The sequence below is a fragment of the Neoarius graeffei genome, chromosome 2 (genome assembly GCF_027579695.1).
Source record: "Neoarius graeffei isolate fNeoGra1 chromosome 2, fNeoGra1.pri, whole genome shotgun sequence".
In the NCBI taxonomy this organism is placed as follows: Eukaryota; Metazoa; Chordata; class Actinopteri; order Siluriformes; family Ariidae; genus Neoarius; species Neoarius graeffei.
In genome coordinates this window covers 82127771-82144419 of record NC_083570.1, presented here as the reverse complement: position 1 = coordinate 82144419, position 16649 = coordinate 82127771, and the positions used below count along the sequence as shown (strand labels likewise).

Genomic DNA, 16649 nt, shown 5'->3' with positions numbered 1-16649 from the left:
TGCCCTCCTGCCCTCTTCTGCTCAACACTTGGAGCACCAGCAACAATGCAAGTGTCAGCCATGTAAATATTTATTAGAGAGTCACTTCTTGAAAGGATTATAGTCAATAATAATTATAATCACTTTTTTTACTGTTTCCTGCATACAACTACAGAATCACTTAAAGTCCACAGTTCAGATAAATTTTCATAACTGTCATATTTCCCACTGTACTTCTAATATTATATCCCCCATATGCTCCTTAAATTGGAAATGGTTGTTATAGAATATAATGAGCAGCGAAAAATCAATATTGCACAAGCCCATTGCCAATAATTCTAGAGCTGAATGCACATTCCATCCATCCATCCATCATCTGTAGCCGCTTATCCTGTACAGGGTCACAGGCAAGCTGTAGCCTATCCCACTTTTAAATGAAAAAAAAAAATGTCAGCAACACAGGACTTACTTGTGAATGCTGAGATTTGAGTTGGTGCTCCTGCAGTCTGTCCATCTGCAGCTACAGTGAATGTATAGTTCACTCCAGCAGTCAGACCAGTGACAGTGTAAGATGTGTTTGAAGTGTTACTGCTGTTAATCACACTGCCATCAGTCCAGGTTACATTAAAGTAGGACCAGTTCCCATTTGGCTCATTCCAGGTTAGAGACACAGATGATGTGGTTTTGTTAGAGACAGTGAGATTGGTGACAGCATCTGGATCTGTCAAACACACACACACGCACACACACACAGACACGCACACACACACACACATTTGTTTTAATTTTAGGGAAATATTTGTGTATGAAAAAAAATGCATTTTTTAAAACAGAATATTGTAAATGATTTGTGCCCAACTGTTATTTGTTAGGTGCAGCACGGTGGTGTAGTGGTTAGCGCTGTCGCCTCACAGCAAGAAGGTCCAGGTTCGAGCCCCGTGGCCGGCAAGTGCCTTTCTGTGCGGAGTTTGAATGTTCTCCGCGTGGGTTTCCTCCGGGTGCTCCGGTTTCCCCCACAGTCCAAAGACATGCAGGTTAGGTTAACTGGTGACTCTAAATTGACTGTATGTATGAATGTGAGTGTGAATGGTTGTCTGTGTCTATGTGTCAGCCCTGTGATGACCTGGCGACTTGTCCAGGGTGTACCCTGCCTTTCGCCTGTAGTCAGCTGGGATAGGCTCCAGCTTGTCTGCGACCCTGTAGAACAGGATAAAGCAGCTAGAGATAATGAGATGAGATGAATGTTATTTGTTAGAGACAGTGAGACTGGCAACAACACCTGGCTCTGTGAACCACAAACACACACACACTATTATATCGGAGTTCCCCATGTGCAAAGCGTGCAGAATGGAGCTCTATACTTATAGAAATGCACTGACTTGATTTTGATGGCTTGACTATACGACATCCGTATACATACAGCAAACATGTACGACCACAGGGAACCTGTCCGTAAGTGCAAGGCAGCCTATTTCATAAACACTTGACCATCGGACAACAAAATTTATATCTTTATTTACACAAGATAGATGGGTTTTTATTATTTTTAATTTGCTTTTTTAAAAATATCATGCAATTATTTCCTAACATATTTTCTGGAAAATATTCATGACAGTTTCATATAAAAGGTTGATAGATGGATGTAAGTGCAGGAAGAGTTTTATTGAAAACACACTAGCAAACAGCTCTAAAATGGAGACAAAGGCAGAGTCAAAAAACAGGCAGTGATGCACAGACATGATATCAGAGGTAACACAATACTCAAAGTCCAAAAACACAAACATGGTCAAAGCCAAAAAAAAGTGATACAAAAATACAAGGCTTTAGCAAAGTCTCTGTGTTACTGAGAGAGTCCATATATATATATATATATATATATATACCTGGCGACTTGTCCAGGGTGTACCCCGCCTTTCGCCCGTAGTCAGCTGGGATAGGCTCCAGCTTGCCTGCGACCCTGTAGAAGGATAAAGCGGCTAGAGATAATGAGATTATATCTCATCTCATCTCATTATCTCTAGCTGCTTTATCCTTCTACAGGGTCGCAGGCAAGCTGGAGCCTATCCCAGCTGACTATGGGCGAAAGGCGGGGTACACCCTGGACAAGTCGCCAGGTCATCACAGGGCTGACACATAGACACAGACAACCATTCACACTCACATTCACACCTACGGTCAATTTAGAGTCACCAGTTAACCTAACCTGCATGTCTTTGGACTGTGGGGGAAACCGGAGCACCCGGAGGAAACCCACGTGGACACGGGGAGAACATGCAAACTCCGCACAGAAAGGCCCTCGCCGGCCATGGGGCTCGAACCCAGGACCTTCTTGCTGTGAGGCGACAGCGCTAACCACTACACCACCGTGCCGCCCTGAGATTATATATATATATATATATATATATTAGTGCTGTCAAAAATGTCGCGTTATTATCGCGTTAACTTGACTCAATTTTAACGGTGATAATTTTTTTATCGTGAGATTAACGCTCTGTGACATGATGTAGGTTTTTCATAAGCTTTTGAAACTGCCAGGATCTTGGAACAGAGACTTTGCTTAGAAAAACGATTGCAGCTAGACTGTAATGCCACGCCCCGCACAGCCAGAGTCCTCTGCCCTCCCCCCAAAGAACCAGCGCGGGCAGGGCGCGCTAGCCCCGCGCCTCGGGACGAAGAGCCACGGTGCTCGGCTTAGGTTTCATTTTCTCATCGGCAGCTCCAGCCCGACTTTGCAGTGGCTGTGACGTGTTATGCTCTGCAATAAAAAAAAAAACAAAACATTGGTACAAAGCAAGCCCATTCACTTTTTTATGCTGATAAGAGAATTACAATGGTTTTTCATGTGACAAAAATGTGCGATTAAATTGCGATTAATCGCGAGTTAACGATGACAGTCGCGACATTAATCGCGATTAAATATTTTAATCGCTTGACAGCATTAATATATATATATATATATGCACCCAGCAAAGTCACACCATAATAAATATCATGGTGTTGTTTCTGGCGCATGGCATGCAGTGTCAAGGGAATAAATATGTACACTGCAAAAAATATCTTAGCAAATGAAAATATCTTGAAAATAGTTGATACGATCTAGCATTTCCTTTTAGAAGAATTCAAGACACCAATTCTGAGATTATTAAACCTAGTTCTAGATTGCAACCAACTTATTCTAAGTTGACTCATCAAGTAAAAATATCTGTTCATGCAGCAAGATAATTTCACTCGTATTAAGTAATTTTCTCCTCAAATTCAGTTTTCAATTTTTTTGCAGTGCATTTGTAACTGTGATGCGTATCTCATTATTGGTATCACTATCACAAGACAATGCAGCAATTTATTAATGTGAAATACACTAAACTACACAATTTGATGGTTCATATGCGATAATATTATTTTATTCGGGTTGATTTTGTGCCCTTGGAAATATTTTGCTCATACACTTTTAGGTATCATGCCGCCATCTTGTGTCAGAACTACAATTCCCAGGCAACTTCCGCGTGACCTACGTCACGCGTGGGCGGGATCATCTACGTCAGTCTGCCATGCGTGCATAAGTCCAAGCGGAAGCTCCGCCATCTTTGTCTCTCGCGTCTGGCTTCCGATGAATCTAGACGCATAAAGAGATGCGCTCTCCACCAAAAAGACATCTTCTTTCTTGCAAGATCCATCACTCAACGCGATTTTCTTTCTTACCCTTGGCAAAGGTAAACTCTAGAGTCGCGCGATCTTTAAACTCAAACTGAGTTACAGCCGATTTACTTGTATTAGAAGTGACGTCACGACTGCAGCCCAGGCAGTTAAAAGTTAAGAAGCGATTGAATCCTTTTTAACTCAAAAGCGCTGTGCATCTTATTCTGATCAGAGACTTTTCCTCATGAACGCTGAGGTTCGGACCAAGAATCCTCTGCTTTCTATGGGAACCACCCAAGTGCTCCGCTGGACCCAGAAAGTTTCTATGCCTCCATCACGAGCGGCTCACGTGCTCCCACGGCGAGGCCCGAGACTACACCGGTGAATATTTCTTCATATCTTGCTAAAGGCAGGATTAAGTAAGATTTTGGCATTTGGGCATAATTAGGATAGTCTTAGGAATTTGCTTTTATTGAAATAGTGTGAATTTAAACCCAGGTTTATTGTTACACTGTTAAACACGCAGCGTGTTGATTTATTTTGGTTCTATGTTCTCTCAGTTGTTTAATAGATAGGCGGTGAATGCTTCTCTCTTTTTCTCATTCTTACTAACATTTTAATTTCATCATTAAACATCTTGATCTCATCAAGATTTCAGTGGATTCAGTATGGTTGAGCTAGTGGGTTAGCCACAGCTTCCCTTTGTCTGCTTAGCAACACAAAGCTAATCAAGGCCTAACATGTGCTCAGCAGGCCATCAGGCCTGATAAACCACATCTCAGCTAGAAATCCACAAGCTAGTTTTTGTTCAGGCCACGTAGCCAGTCACAAACACACACTAGCAACACTAGGCTAATCTAGGCCTCCACCACGTGTAGTTAGCTACACGAGGCTAAACACATGGTCAAGTCCTTTCACAAACACATACTAGCTACACAAGGCTAATCTAGGCCTCCACCACGTGTAGTTAGCTACACGAGGCTAAACACATGGTCAAATCCTTCATACACACATAAGCGCACATTAGCAACAGAGCTAATCCTTTGTTCTATTTAGATAACATTCTTTTGTTTTAGCTAGCAACAAGCTAGGCCATACACACACCACACCACACATGTATATACACACCTCACTGCTTGTATATATTGATTTATTATTTTTATCTTTGTATAATAAATTCATTTATTAAACAAACTGTGTTTATTTGGGTGAACAATATATATATGAAGTCCCCAATCTCCCTCGAATTCAAAAGGGTGCATATAAAAGTTATGTAATGTGGTAAGTGATCGTAATAATTTGGAAATATACCATAATTTAGCTGTTTGGTAATTTATTATTAAGCACCAGGATTAATGGTATGATTCACTAAATGATTCATTGAACGATTCACTGAATGATTCACTTCAAATGAGTGATTCTATGGTATGATTCAATTCAAATGAGTCAAAGTAAACGATTCAATGGGATTGATTCATTTTAATTATTAACCTTCAAACTTAATGAGACTGATTTAATGAGATTGATCACTTAATTTCAATAATTAACTGATTGCACCCACACACTCATCAGGAGTTCTGCTTTTAGGCACTACATAAATATCTATAGGAATCAGTGATTGAACTGGACTGGACTAACAGTCTGAGGTGCAGCTTGAACAGGTTGCAATTCCCCTACAGGAAGCAGGCTAGACACACATGAAACACATCGAGAAAACGAAGAAGCTTTTATTTGTCACATGCACACTCAAGCACAGTGAAATTCATCCTCTGCATTTAACCCATCTGAAGCAGTGAACACACTCACAAACAAGTGAGCACACACACATACCCAGAGCAGTGGGCAGCCATACTACAGCACCCAGGGAGCAGTTTGGGATAGGTACCTTGCTCAAGGGTACTTCAGCCCAAGGCCGCCCCATGTTAACCTAACTGCATGTTTTGAACTGTGGGTGAAACCGGAGCACCCGGAGGAAACCCATGCAGACACGGGGAGAACATGCAAACTCCACACAGAAAGGCCCCTGTCGGCCACTGGGCTCGAACCCATGACCTTCTTGCTGTGAGGCAACAGTGCTAACCACGACACCACCGTGCCGCCCATCTAGTGCACTGGTTCAGCTGACATGCTTGACCATTGGAAACAGGTTTTGACTTGACAGGGGTGAAGTAATAGCATATTGGAGTCTACCTAACTAACACCTACTTCAACCTCCATCATATGCACCATGCCTCTCTCCTTCCACTAAGAGATGTCCAACACCTCACGACTGAATACATGTGAACACATTCTTATTGCCCCATGGGCACAGTCAAAGAGAAGATTTCTCCATCTCCTACCGTATGAGTTGGCTCTGCCTTGGCCTTTGAAAAAATTATTTTCCACAATGAAAGGAGGTTAGAACCTGGGGATCAAGTTTGAATTGTGGACTGTTTCATGAAGCCCCCAAAGCAGCCATGTCAGAGAGCATTCTGAGTAAAGTTAAAGATTTGATGATGGTGCATAGCCATTAAGTATAGGATAGTGGTCCCTAACCTGACTCACATTTCACCAGTGTCAGGTGTATGGAAATAAAGGTTGCTAAGAATTATACAATAAGTACATCCCAAAGTGAGGTATCAAAATTAATCCATCCATCCATTATCTTTAACCACTTATCCTGTACAGGGTCGCAGGCAAGCTGGAGCCTATCCCAGCTGACTATGGGCGAGAGGCGGGGTACACCCTGGACAAGTCGCCAGGGCATTGCAGACCAAAATCTCATCTCATCTCATTATCTCTAGCCACTTTATCCTGTTCTACAGGGTCGCAGGCAAGCTGGAGCCTATCCCAGCTGACTATGGGCGAAAGGCGGGGTACACCCTGGACAAGTCGCCAGGTCATCACAGGGCTGACACATAGACACAGACAACCATTCACACTCACATTCACACCTACGCTCAATTTAGAGTCACCAGTTAACCTAACCTGCATGTCTTTGGACTGTGGGGGAAACCGGAGCACCCGGAGGAAACCCACGCGGACACGGGGAGAACATGCAAACTCCGCACAGAAAGGCCCTCGCCGGCCACGGGGCTTGAACCCGGACCTTCTTGCTGTGAGGCGACAGTGCTAACCACTACACCACCGTGCCGCCCTGTACAAAAATATACTGAACTAAAAAATATTGTGTGAGAAGAAAGCAATATTACACCAGGATTCTGATATTACTACTACATCTTCCACATAAGCATCAACTCAAAATACCACTCATTGCACGTGTTATTCTTTTGATATCTTAATAGGACCTAATAGATTATCATTTTCAACAGATCCTGTGTCTATATTACTGATATTGGACATTGCATATATGTTTTTATTATATAGACACTGCCATATTTCCCAGCAAAACACTAATCGTATTTTTCACATGAACTACATTTGGGACATTGAGTACCATATTTTCCAATCTCTTCACTCAGGAGGATATCAATGAATTGTTTTGATTAACTTGCATAGTTTTTGGTTGTGAATGTGTCTATATAATAAAAGAAAATTACATGTTGGCTTGAAGATATGAAGTTTATCTTCTCATGTTGAAAAACTCGTATTTTTCATATGAAATATGGTACTGTGCAAAAGTCTAAGGCACCTTTTATTTATTTATTTATTTATTTATTTAATTTTTTTTTTAGTATAATCTTTTTTACAAACATTTATTTTATGACTTCTTCATTATGGAACCAGTACAAAAACACTTTAGATCATCAAACATTAGCTTTCCAGCACAAAATTAAATGTTACAGAAAAGTGTTTGCATGTCAGTAAAGACAGCAGCATATTACATAACAGAACACTTTTCAGACAAAAACATAACAAAGGCTGCTGGGTTTAAAATAAGAATGAAAAAATAAGAAGGAAGTGCAACAAAGTGCCCAGAAGAACTGCGGCTGGTTCTGCAAGACGCTCAGTAAAACTTACAGCTCAGTTCCTTATAAAACTGCACTAATTGTTCCTTATAAAACTGCACTAATTGACTATTTTTTTTTAAAGCAAAAGGTCGTCACACCAAACATTGACTATTTTCATGCATTACTGCTTACTGATCTTTCTGGAATTTTTTAATGTAGAAACATTTAATTTCATTATTTTTGAAGGCATTTTTGCTCTACAGCATTTCATTGCATGTGCCGAAGACTTTTGCACAGTACTGGACATCACGGATCTGAGTGACATTTAAATAATATTAGCTGGCGTTGAGTGATATATCAGACATATTCCATTCAGCTAGCATGATACTGAATGAGTCGAAGACGAGTTCAATATGATGCTCACTGAATGGAATATATCTGATATACCACAAAAAAAGCAAGCCAATATTATTCTTATTATACATACACATTCCTTTCGGGTGTTCACCACATTTTTTTCTTTCAAAATTCTCTCAAAATCTTCCGCATTTAACGAAGCAAACCTGGCGGCCATGTATGTTTACAAATTGTCACAGTTGCTTGCTAGCGTGGAAGTTTTATGTCTCCGACATGCGACGTCATGTTGTCTTGACAACCATACAATATTGTAAACCATATTCAGTGCTCATTCTCCATTGGGTAGAGTGACGTAATACACGTAGGATAAGCGATATCAGGGATGAGAATTTTCCGTCGATCGGCGGATTTCCGACTTTTTCAGACCAAAATGATCATTTTTGAGATCGATGTAAATCCGTTGAGAAATTTCGGGTGTGTGTGTGTGTGTGTGTGTGTATGGTTAACGATCTGTGGTTGCCTTATAACGTCTTGATTCTTGGTAGGCTCTGGGTTAACACACTCGAGTCTTTCGACATGTCGTAATTAACATTCACTTTTGCGACAATGTTCGACTTATTTGCGGTAGAATTTTTGGGAAATCCCATCGCGTGCAGTGTATAAACACAAGTACGCATGTTCTCCACGCGTGGCTTGCAATCGCCGTTCACCGACCGTACACACTGTTTGCCAATACGCATTGGTAACATCGGAAAGACACGTATTCAGGCGGGATATTTTAGCATATCGACAATAGCAAAAGTCCTAGATAAGGAAGAAGAGGATCGAGCAAGGGAGATTGATAAAGGTGCAGGAATAAAGAACTGTTTTTGATGGGCTTGGTTAGAAAGAACACTGAACGTCGAGATCGACAAGCAGACTGTCACAACGAAGCTCGGTGATCACATATGGAAAATAGACGTCCCAGGAAAAGTACTTTGCTCATTGTGTTCTGACATGATGATAAACTACGCTAGTAGAGGGGCAAGGACTATTGAACTTCACATATACACCAAAAAACACAAAGGTAGGTCGAAAATTATTTTGCCTGTTTAATGATTCATTATATTTATAATGTATATTGCACGAATCAATGCCATGGTGTGTGTGTGTGTATATATATATATATATATATATATATATATATATATATATATATATATATCAGATACATGTCATATATAAGTGTGTATCTTTTATAAACAGGGTTAGCTTATCTAATGTAGCATGTTGGGGAGAATCATCGTATCATATCTATATTTCTGATAAAATTTTAGGTATGATACTGTGTATAACTCTCCTACTTATTGCTCATTTCATGGGGGGGGATTAATTGCTGGCATGTGCCACGCGGGAGCGTCTGCCCAAATTTTTTAGGCCGAGATGAACTTATAGTTTTTGATTTAAAAAAAAATTCCAATATGTAATGCCAGTTGTGCATGCCTGTTCTTTAATTCAAAATCACCATTTTGATCTTCAAATTGACCATATGGTATATGTGTCCAGATAAAACCTAGTTAGTACACACAACAGTTGAAAGGGAAGTGATAAGTGATGTTGAATGTTTCCTGCTTAATATGCAAGACCTCCTGCTACCATGATAACATCAGAAGAAAGCTTAAGAGAATTATATGATAGAACTTTTTTCTGGTTTGCACTTAATTTTAAAGGATTAGAGTATTCAAAGACATGAATAGCAAAAATGCAGAAATATAATACTGTAGAGCTCGTTTATATTAAAAGGTGCATTGATTTTTTGAAATCATCAAATGTGAATTGATTAAAAACAAGTCTCTTGTACCATATTAATCATTTTCACCTGGTAGTCCACCAAGAAGGGGAATTTATTTCCAAATAAATTGCAACATTTTGCTGATAAAATTAATGGTTTGGGGGTAAAAAAAAATAGCCAAAAATCACTAGCTCCCGCCCCCTGGGCCCCCACTGGGGCTCTGCCCCTGGGCCCCACTGGGTGCCTGTGGCCCCCAAACCCCCGGCTTTTTTCAGACTTTTTAAATATTTTTCATTCTCATCCCTGCGATATACTAACAATACCGCATGCTATCAAACCAAATGAATGAAATTCACTAGATGGGAATAGAATACGTTTTATTCCATTGAAAAAGTGTCCTGTATGTATAATAACTCCCGATATTTCACTCTGATGTCACTCACAGTGTTTTCCCACTGACTTGCCATATGTTGTCAAAATGGCGAACCGGTTGAAAATTAAAATTTATTTGATTAACTTGCATAAGATTTTGTGGATATGTCTATATAATTTTTAAAAATTAAATGGTGATGTGAAGATATAAAGTTTATCTTTTCATGTTGAAAAATATTTCACTCATTCGTTTTGTAAGACTCATGACATATCCATGCACCGCTCAAAGATAAACTTCATATCTTCGCGCAACCATGTAATATATACACACATACATCATATTCATATATATATATATATATATATATATATATATATATATATATATATATATCGTTCTCACCCCCGGTGGGGGGGTGGTATCCATGTCATCCTCAAGCTCGGGTCCTCTACCAGAGGCCTGGGAGTTTGAGGGTTCTGCGCAGTATCTTCGATGTTCCTAGGACTGCGCTCTTCTGGACTGAGGCTTCAGATGTTGTTCCTGGGATTTGCTGGAGCCACTCTCCCAGTTTGGGGGTTACTGCCCCAAGTGCCCCCACTACCACGGGGACCACGCAACCCTTGAACTTCCACATCTGTTCCAGCTGCTCTTTCAACCCTTGATACTTCTCAAGTTTCTCATGTTCCTTCTTCCTGATGTTGGCGTCAGCTGGGATCGCCACATCTATCACCACCACCCTATTCTGCTCTTTGTCCACCACCACTATGTCCGGTTGGTTAGCCAGGATCTGTTTGTCAGTCTGGAAGCTGAAGTCCCACAGAACCTTGGCCCTGTTGTTCTCAGCCACCTTCTGTGGTATGGCCCATTGGGACTTGGGTACTTCTATTCCATACTGGTTGCAGATGTTCCTGTATACTATCCCAGCCACTTGGTTGTGCCTCTCCATGTACGCTGATCCAGCTAGCATCTTACACCCTGCTACTATGTGCTGGACTGATTCAGGGGCTTCTTTGCACAGTCTGCATCTTGGGTCTGATCTACTCTGGTAGATCCTGGCCTCTATGGCTCTTGTGCTTATAGCCTGTTCTTGTGCTGCCATGATTAGTGCCTCTGTGCTGTCTGTCAGTCCTGCATTATCCAGCCACTGGTAGGATTTCTTGATATCAGCCACTTCCTCTATCTGACGGTGGTACATGCCATGTAGGGGTTTGTCCCTCCAGGTTGTCTGTTCCTCCTCCTCCTCTGCACTCTCATCAGGGTTCTGCTGCCTGAGACATTCACTTAGCAGTTCATCCTTTGGGGCCATCTTTCTGATGTATTCTCGGATTTTTGATGTTTCATCCTGGACCGTGGTCTTGATGCTCACTAGCCCTCGGCCTCCCTCTTTCTGCTTAATGTATAGTCTCAGGGTGCTGGACTTGGGGTGGAACCCTCCATGCATGGTGAGGAGCTTTCTAGTCTTGATATCTGTGGCTTCTATCTCCTCCTTTGGCCAGTTTATGATACCAGCGGGGTATCTGATGACTGGAAGTGTGTACATGTTGATGGCTCGGACCTTGTTCTTACCATTCAGCTGACTTTTCAGGACCTGCCTTACTCTCTGGAGGTATTTGGCTGTGGTTGACTTCCTTGTGGCCTCTTCATGGTTTCCATTAGCCTGTGGGATGCGAAGGTACTTGTAGCTGTCTTGGATATCACCTATGTTGCCCTCTGGTAGGTCAATCCCCTCAGTCTGGATCATCTTGCCTCTCTTTGAGACCATCCGGCCACACTTGTCCAATCCGAATGACATCCCTATGTCATCGCTGTAGATCCGGGTGGTGTGGATCAGCACGTCTATTTCTCGCTCGTTCCTGGCATACAGCTTGATGTCATCCATGTAGAGCAGGTGGCTGATTGTTGCCCCACTACGGAATCGGTACCCGTAGCCGCTCTTCGTGATGATCTGACTGAGGGGGTTCAGGCCTATGCAGAACAGCAGTGGTGATAGCGCATCTCCTTGGTATATGCCACACTTGATGTTGACTTGGGCAATGGGTTTTGAGTTGGCCTCTAGGGTTTTCTTCCACATTTCCATTGAGTTCTGGATGAAGGTCCTTAGGTTCCTGTTGATCTTATACAGTTCCAGACATTCCAGTATCCATGTGTGTGGCATTGAGTCGTAGGCTTTCTTGTAGCCAATCCAGGCAGTGCACAGGTTGGTCTGTCTCTTCTTACAGTCTCGGGTGACTGTTCTATCAACCAGTAGCTGGTGCTTGGCTCCTCTGGTGTTACTGCCAATTCCTTTCTGTGCCTCGCTCATGTATTGAGCCACATGCTGAGCCACATGCTGGGATAGTATACAGGAACATCTGCAACCAGTATGGAATAGATGCCGCAATGATGCCTGACAGGGCCTTCCATGTTGTGCAGAGACAGGTAATTGGCCGGTAGTTGGATGGGATGGGTCCCTTCTGGGGGTCCTTCATGATTAGTACTGCCCTGCCTTGGGTGGGTCCCATCCCTCAGCAGCTGGTTCATCTGTGCTGCTAGGCGTTCATGGAGTGCAGTTAGCTTCTTCAGCCAGTACGTATGGATCATATCGGGGCCTGGTGCTGTCCAGCTTTTCATGTTTGACACTCTTTCTTGGATGTCTGCCATTGAGATGGTTACTGGTTCTTGTTCTGGGAGGTTGCTGTGGTCAGCTCTTAGGTCCACTAACCATTGGGCATCGGTGTTGTGTGATGCCTTTCTTTCCCATATGTCTTTCCAGTATTTTTCCACCTCAGCTCTTGGTGGGTCTGACCGGTTGTTGTTTCCCTGCCACTGAGAGTACACCTTGGCTGGTTCAGTAGAGAACAGCTTGTTTATTCTCCTGGCCTCTCACTCCTTGGTGTATCTCTTCAACCGGGTGGCCAGAGCTGTTAGGCAGTTTCGAGTGCCTCTGGTATGGAGAGTGAGTTGTACTTCCTGGGTGCCCCTTTCTGTAGTTCAGCTAGCTGGCTAACTTCTCTCCGTGGCCTCTAATCATCTCTTCCATGGTGGATACTGTTTATGTCCCTAGCCCACCTTGTGTCCAAGCATCTCCATGATTACTGTTGCTATACTGTGTATCAGCTTGTTGGTCTCAATGATGGTTCTTGTCTTCAGAGCAGCATTCACATCTACTAGTAGATCTTCATTAATATTCAGTATTTCATTAATCTCTAGTTGTGATAGTAGATTTCGATTATGGATGTTGGAACACTGGGCTAATAGCTGTTTCTTTATTAGCCTTGATTGTGGGTTTCGAAGTATCCAATGGTCCCACATTCGCTGCATCTGGGATTGCTTGTATAGTAGCATTCTGTCCTTGGAATGTCTTGTTCCAGTAGCCCATTTCTCATCAGTTTGCTGACGCAGACCTTGTTGACCCAGGCAACGGACTCTAACAGTTATGTCTTCACTCATTCCTGAGGTAGGCTGATATATCATGAGGGGGTCTTGCCTAAGGACCCTTACTGGATGATGTTTTGCCCCAACCAGGATTCGAACCCCGATCTCCCACGTTGTAGTCAGTGAGCATTACCACTGTACTATCCAGCTGATATATATAATTTTTTTTCCTGTATCACTAGAGAGACACCAAGTGCTGCAAACAAATGCCTCGTTTGTGTCAGCATACTTGGCCAATAAACCTGATTTTGATTCTGAGATGCAACAGCACATTCAGGTATTCAGTCAGTCCAATCTAATCTAAAACTCAGTCTAATCTGTTGAATGAATAAGGCTGTCTCTCGACAGTACAGGACTTACTTGTGAATGCTGAGATTTGAGTTGGTGCTCCTGCAGTCTGTCCATCTGCAGCTACTGCAGTAACAGTGAATGTATAGTTCACTCCAGTAGTCAGACCAGTGACAGTGTAAGATGTGCTTGAAGTGTTACTACTGGTAGTCACACTGCCATCAGTCCAGTTTACATTAAAGTAGGACCAGGTTCCATTTGGCTCATTCCAGGTTAGAGACACAGATGATGGGGTTTTGTTAGAGACAGTGAGACTGCCAACAGCACCTGGATCTGTCAAACACACACACACACACACACAAATGTTATAATTAGTGACAATAAAAAATGTAATATCTTAAACATTATTTCAAATAGACAAAAAAGTCATGTTCCGTTTTGTCAGAAAGAGAAAAACAGGCTGACGACAAAGTGTCAAATCCCTTTACAAATAATGTTAATGATGACAGTTAGAAAGTGATTAAATATGCTCAATTTTTTTTCCACCAGTGCCCTCCTGCCATCTCCTGCTCAACACTTGGAGCACCAGCAATCATGCAAATGTCAGCCATGTACTTATTAGACAACCAGTTCATAAAAATATTATACTGTAGTGTACAGTTAGGTTTTTTCTTACTGCTTACAACTAAAAAAATCACATAAAGTCCACAGTTCAAATAAATTGTCACAACTGCCACATTTCGGGATCGGGAAATGACCTCGGGTCGGAACCGAACCCCCGGATTTATGGTATGGCACCTTATCCACCTGAGCCACGATGCCCCTGAGGTTGTCACAATTTATCATTAAACTATACATGCCTTTTTTCATTGTTCTACACAATTACAAAACTTCAATATTGAAATAAAGTTTTTAAAACCCACGTCATGGGTATGGCGTCGTGGCTCAGGTGGATAAGGCGCCATACCATAAATCCGGGGACCCGGGTTCGATTCCGACCCGAGGTCATTTCCCGATCCCTCCCCGTCCTGCTCTCCTGCTCATTTCCTGTCTCTACACTGTCCTATCCAGATAAAGGTGAAAAAAGCCCCCCCAAAAAGTCTGATAATCTCAATTGCCTTTTTGTACTACTGTGAATGCCACTGTTCAGCAAAAAGAGAAATCTATGTTGGCAGAATGAGGAATTGAAAATTGACTTAATTAAGAATTCTTAATAAAGATAACAGTTTTATCATAGTTTGGATTATCATGGGCACATCATTGGCAAAACATAAAATTCTTAATGCAGACTGTTGCCTTGAAATTTCAAATATTCTCAACTATTCTTTTTTTACAGTGCATTTTGATCAGACAGGGTTTATGAAGGGATGATTAGCTGCAGATAATATACGTCGTTTGCTCCATATTATTGATCATTCTCATGAGGTGGATTCCCCATGTGCAGCTCTGTCACTAGACGCAGCTAAGGCGTTTGACACAATCAGTTGGGATTATTTGTGAGTAGTTATGGATAAATTTGGGTTGGGATCCAAGTTTATTGATATGGTTAAAGTTCTATACAGAAACCCCTCAGCGATGGTATGCACAAATGGCCTACACTCTGATCCATTTTCAGTTTCTAGAGGTACACGTCAAGGCTCACCTCTTTCTCCTGCCTTATTTCTTCTGTCCATTGAACCGTTAGCACAGTATTTCAGACAATATCAGATTATTACACCTGTCCAATTCAAGGGGTCAAGGCATGTGATATCCTTGTTTGCGGATGATATTATCTTATATATGTCAGATTTGCAGAAATCACTCAATGGTTTACTCCCCGTATTTGATGAATTTGAGGCTATATCTGGTTATAAAATCAACTGGGACAAGTCTGCTTTAATGCCACTCAATAACATGGCCAAGAACGTTGCAATACCCTCAGTGATTCCTGTAAAATCAGAGCTAACTTATTTAGGTATAAATGTTAAGACATCCCTCCCTGAACTGATAAAGTGTAACTATGAAAAAATACTCAAAGATGTACAGCGGGATCTGGCCACTTGGAGCAAAATGTCAGGTTCCTTACAAACTAGAGTCTCTGTAATAAAAATGAATGTCCTGCCTCGAATAAATTTTATTAGCATGATGCTTCCACTGCCACCTCCAACTGACTATTGGAAAAGAGTAGATGCGCTTTTACGCAGGTTTATATGGGATGGGAAACACCCCAGAATATGTTTCTCCACTTTACAACGTTACAAGTCTGATGGGGGACTCTCACTGCCTAATTTCAAATTATACCATCAAGCTTTCCAGTTGCGTCCGGTGAAAATTTGGTTAGATTCATCGTCACGAACCTCTTGGAGGGAGATTGAAGAAGGCCTAGTGCATCCTATAAGACTCCAAGATGTGTTATTCTCCACTTTGTCTAAAACTAAACATATTGACTTTGGTCCTATAATACAGTATACAATTAGAAATTTCAGAAGAATAGAAAAACAGGTTAGATATGACAAGAAAGCAAACACACACACTCCTCTCTGGAATAATCATGGTCTGACTTCTGGAAAGACGCCTTTTCAATCTCAGTCATGGGTTTCTTGTGGTATTCATACACTGGGTGATATATATAACAGGGATGGACTGATGAGTTTTCAAAATCTTTGTCAACTTTTTGATATTCCTAAATCTTCATTTTTCCTCTATCTTCAGTTGCGGTCAGCATTACGTGCCTATGGGGTACCATGGGATTCAAATGTGCAAATTCACCCGGTAATTTATAAATTACTGATCTCTCCCTGCAGAGGATTTGTCACCTTTTCATATAGATGGCTCTTAGAATCGTCCTACTTTACCATTTCAATAGAAGCTAAGTGGGAAAGCGATTTAGAGACAGACTCTATAGACTGGAAAGGGGTATGGGATAATATTTTCAGTGCATCAAAGAACCCTAATCACCAGC

General features: G+C 41.7%; 1 protein-coding gene across 1 annotated transcript in view; it reads right to left on the bottom strand.

Moving 5' to 3' along the window:
- Positions 1 to 5288: 5288 nt before the first annotated feature.
- The window catches only part of LOC132870020 (receptor-type tyrosine-protein phosphatase eta), a 34438-nt gene continuing 23077 nt past the window's right edge, over positions 5289 to 16649 (bottom strand). The window contains exon 6 of the mRNA XM_060903566.1: positions 5289 to 5302. Coding sequence (XP_060759549.1) covers positions 5289 to 5302 — 14 coding nt within the window. The remainder of the gene's footprint in view (positions 5303 to 16649) is intronic.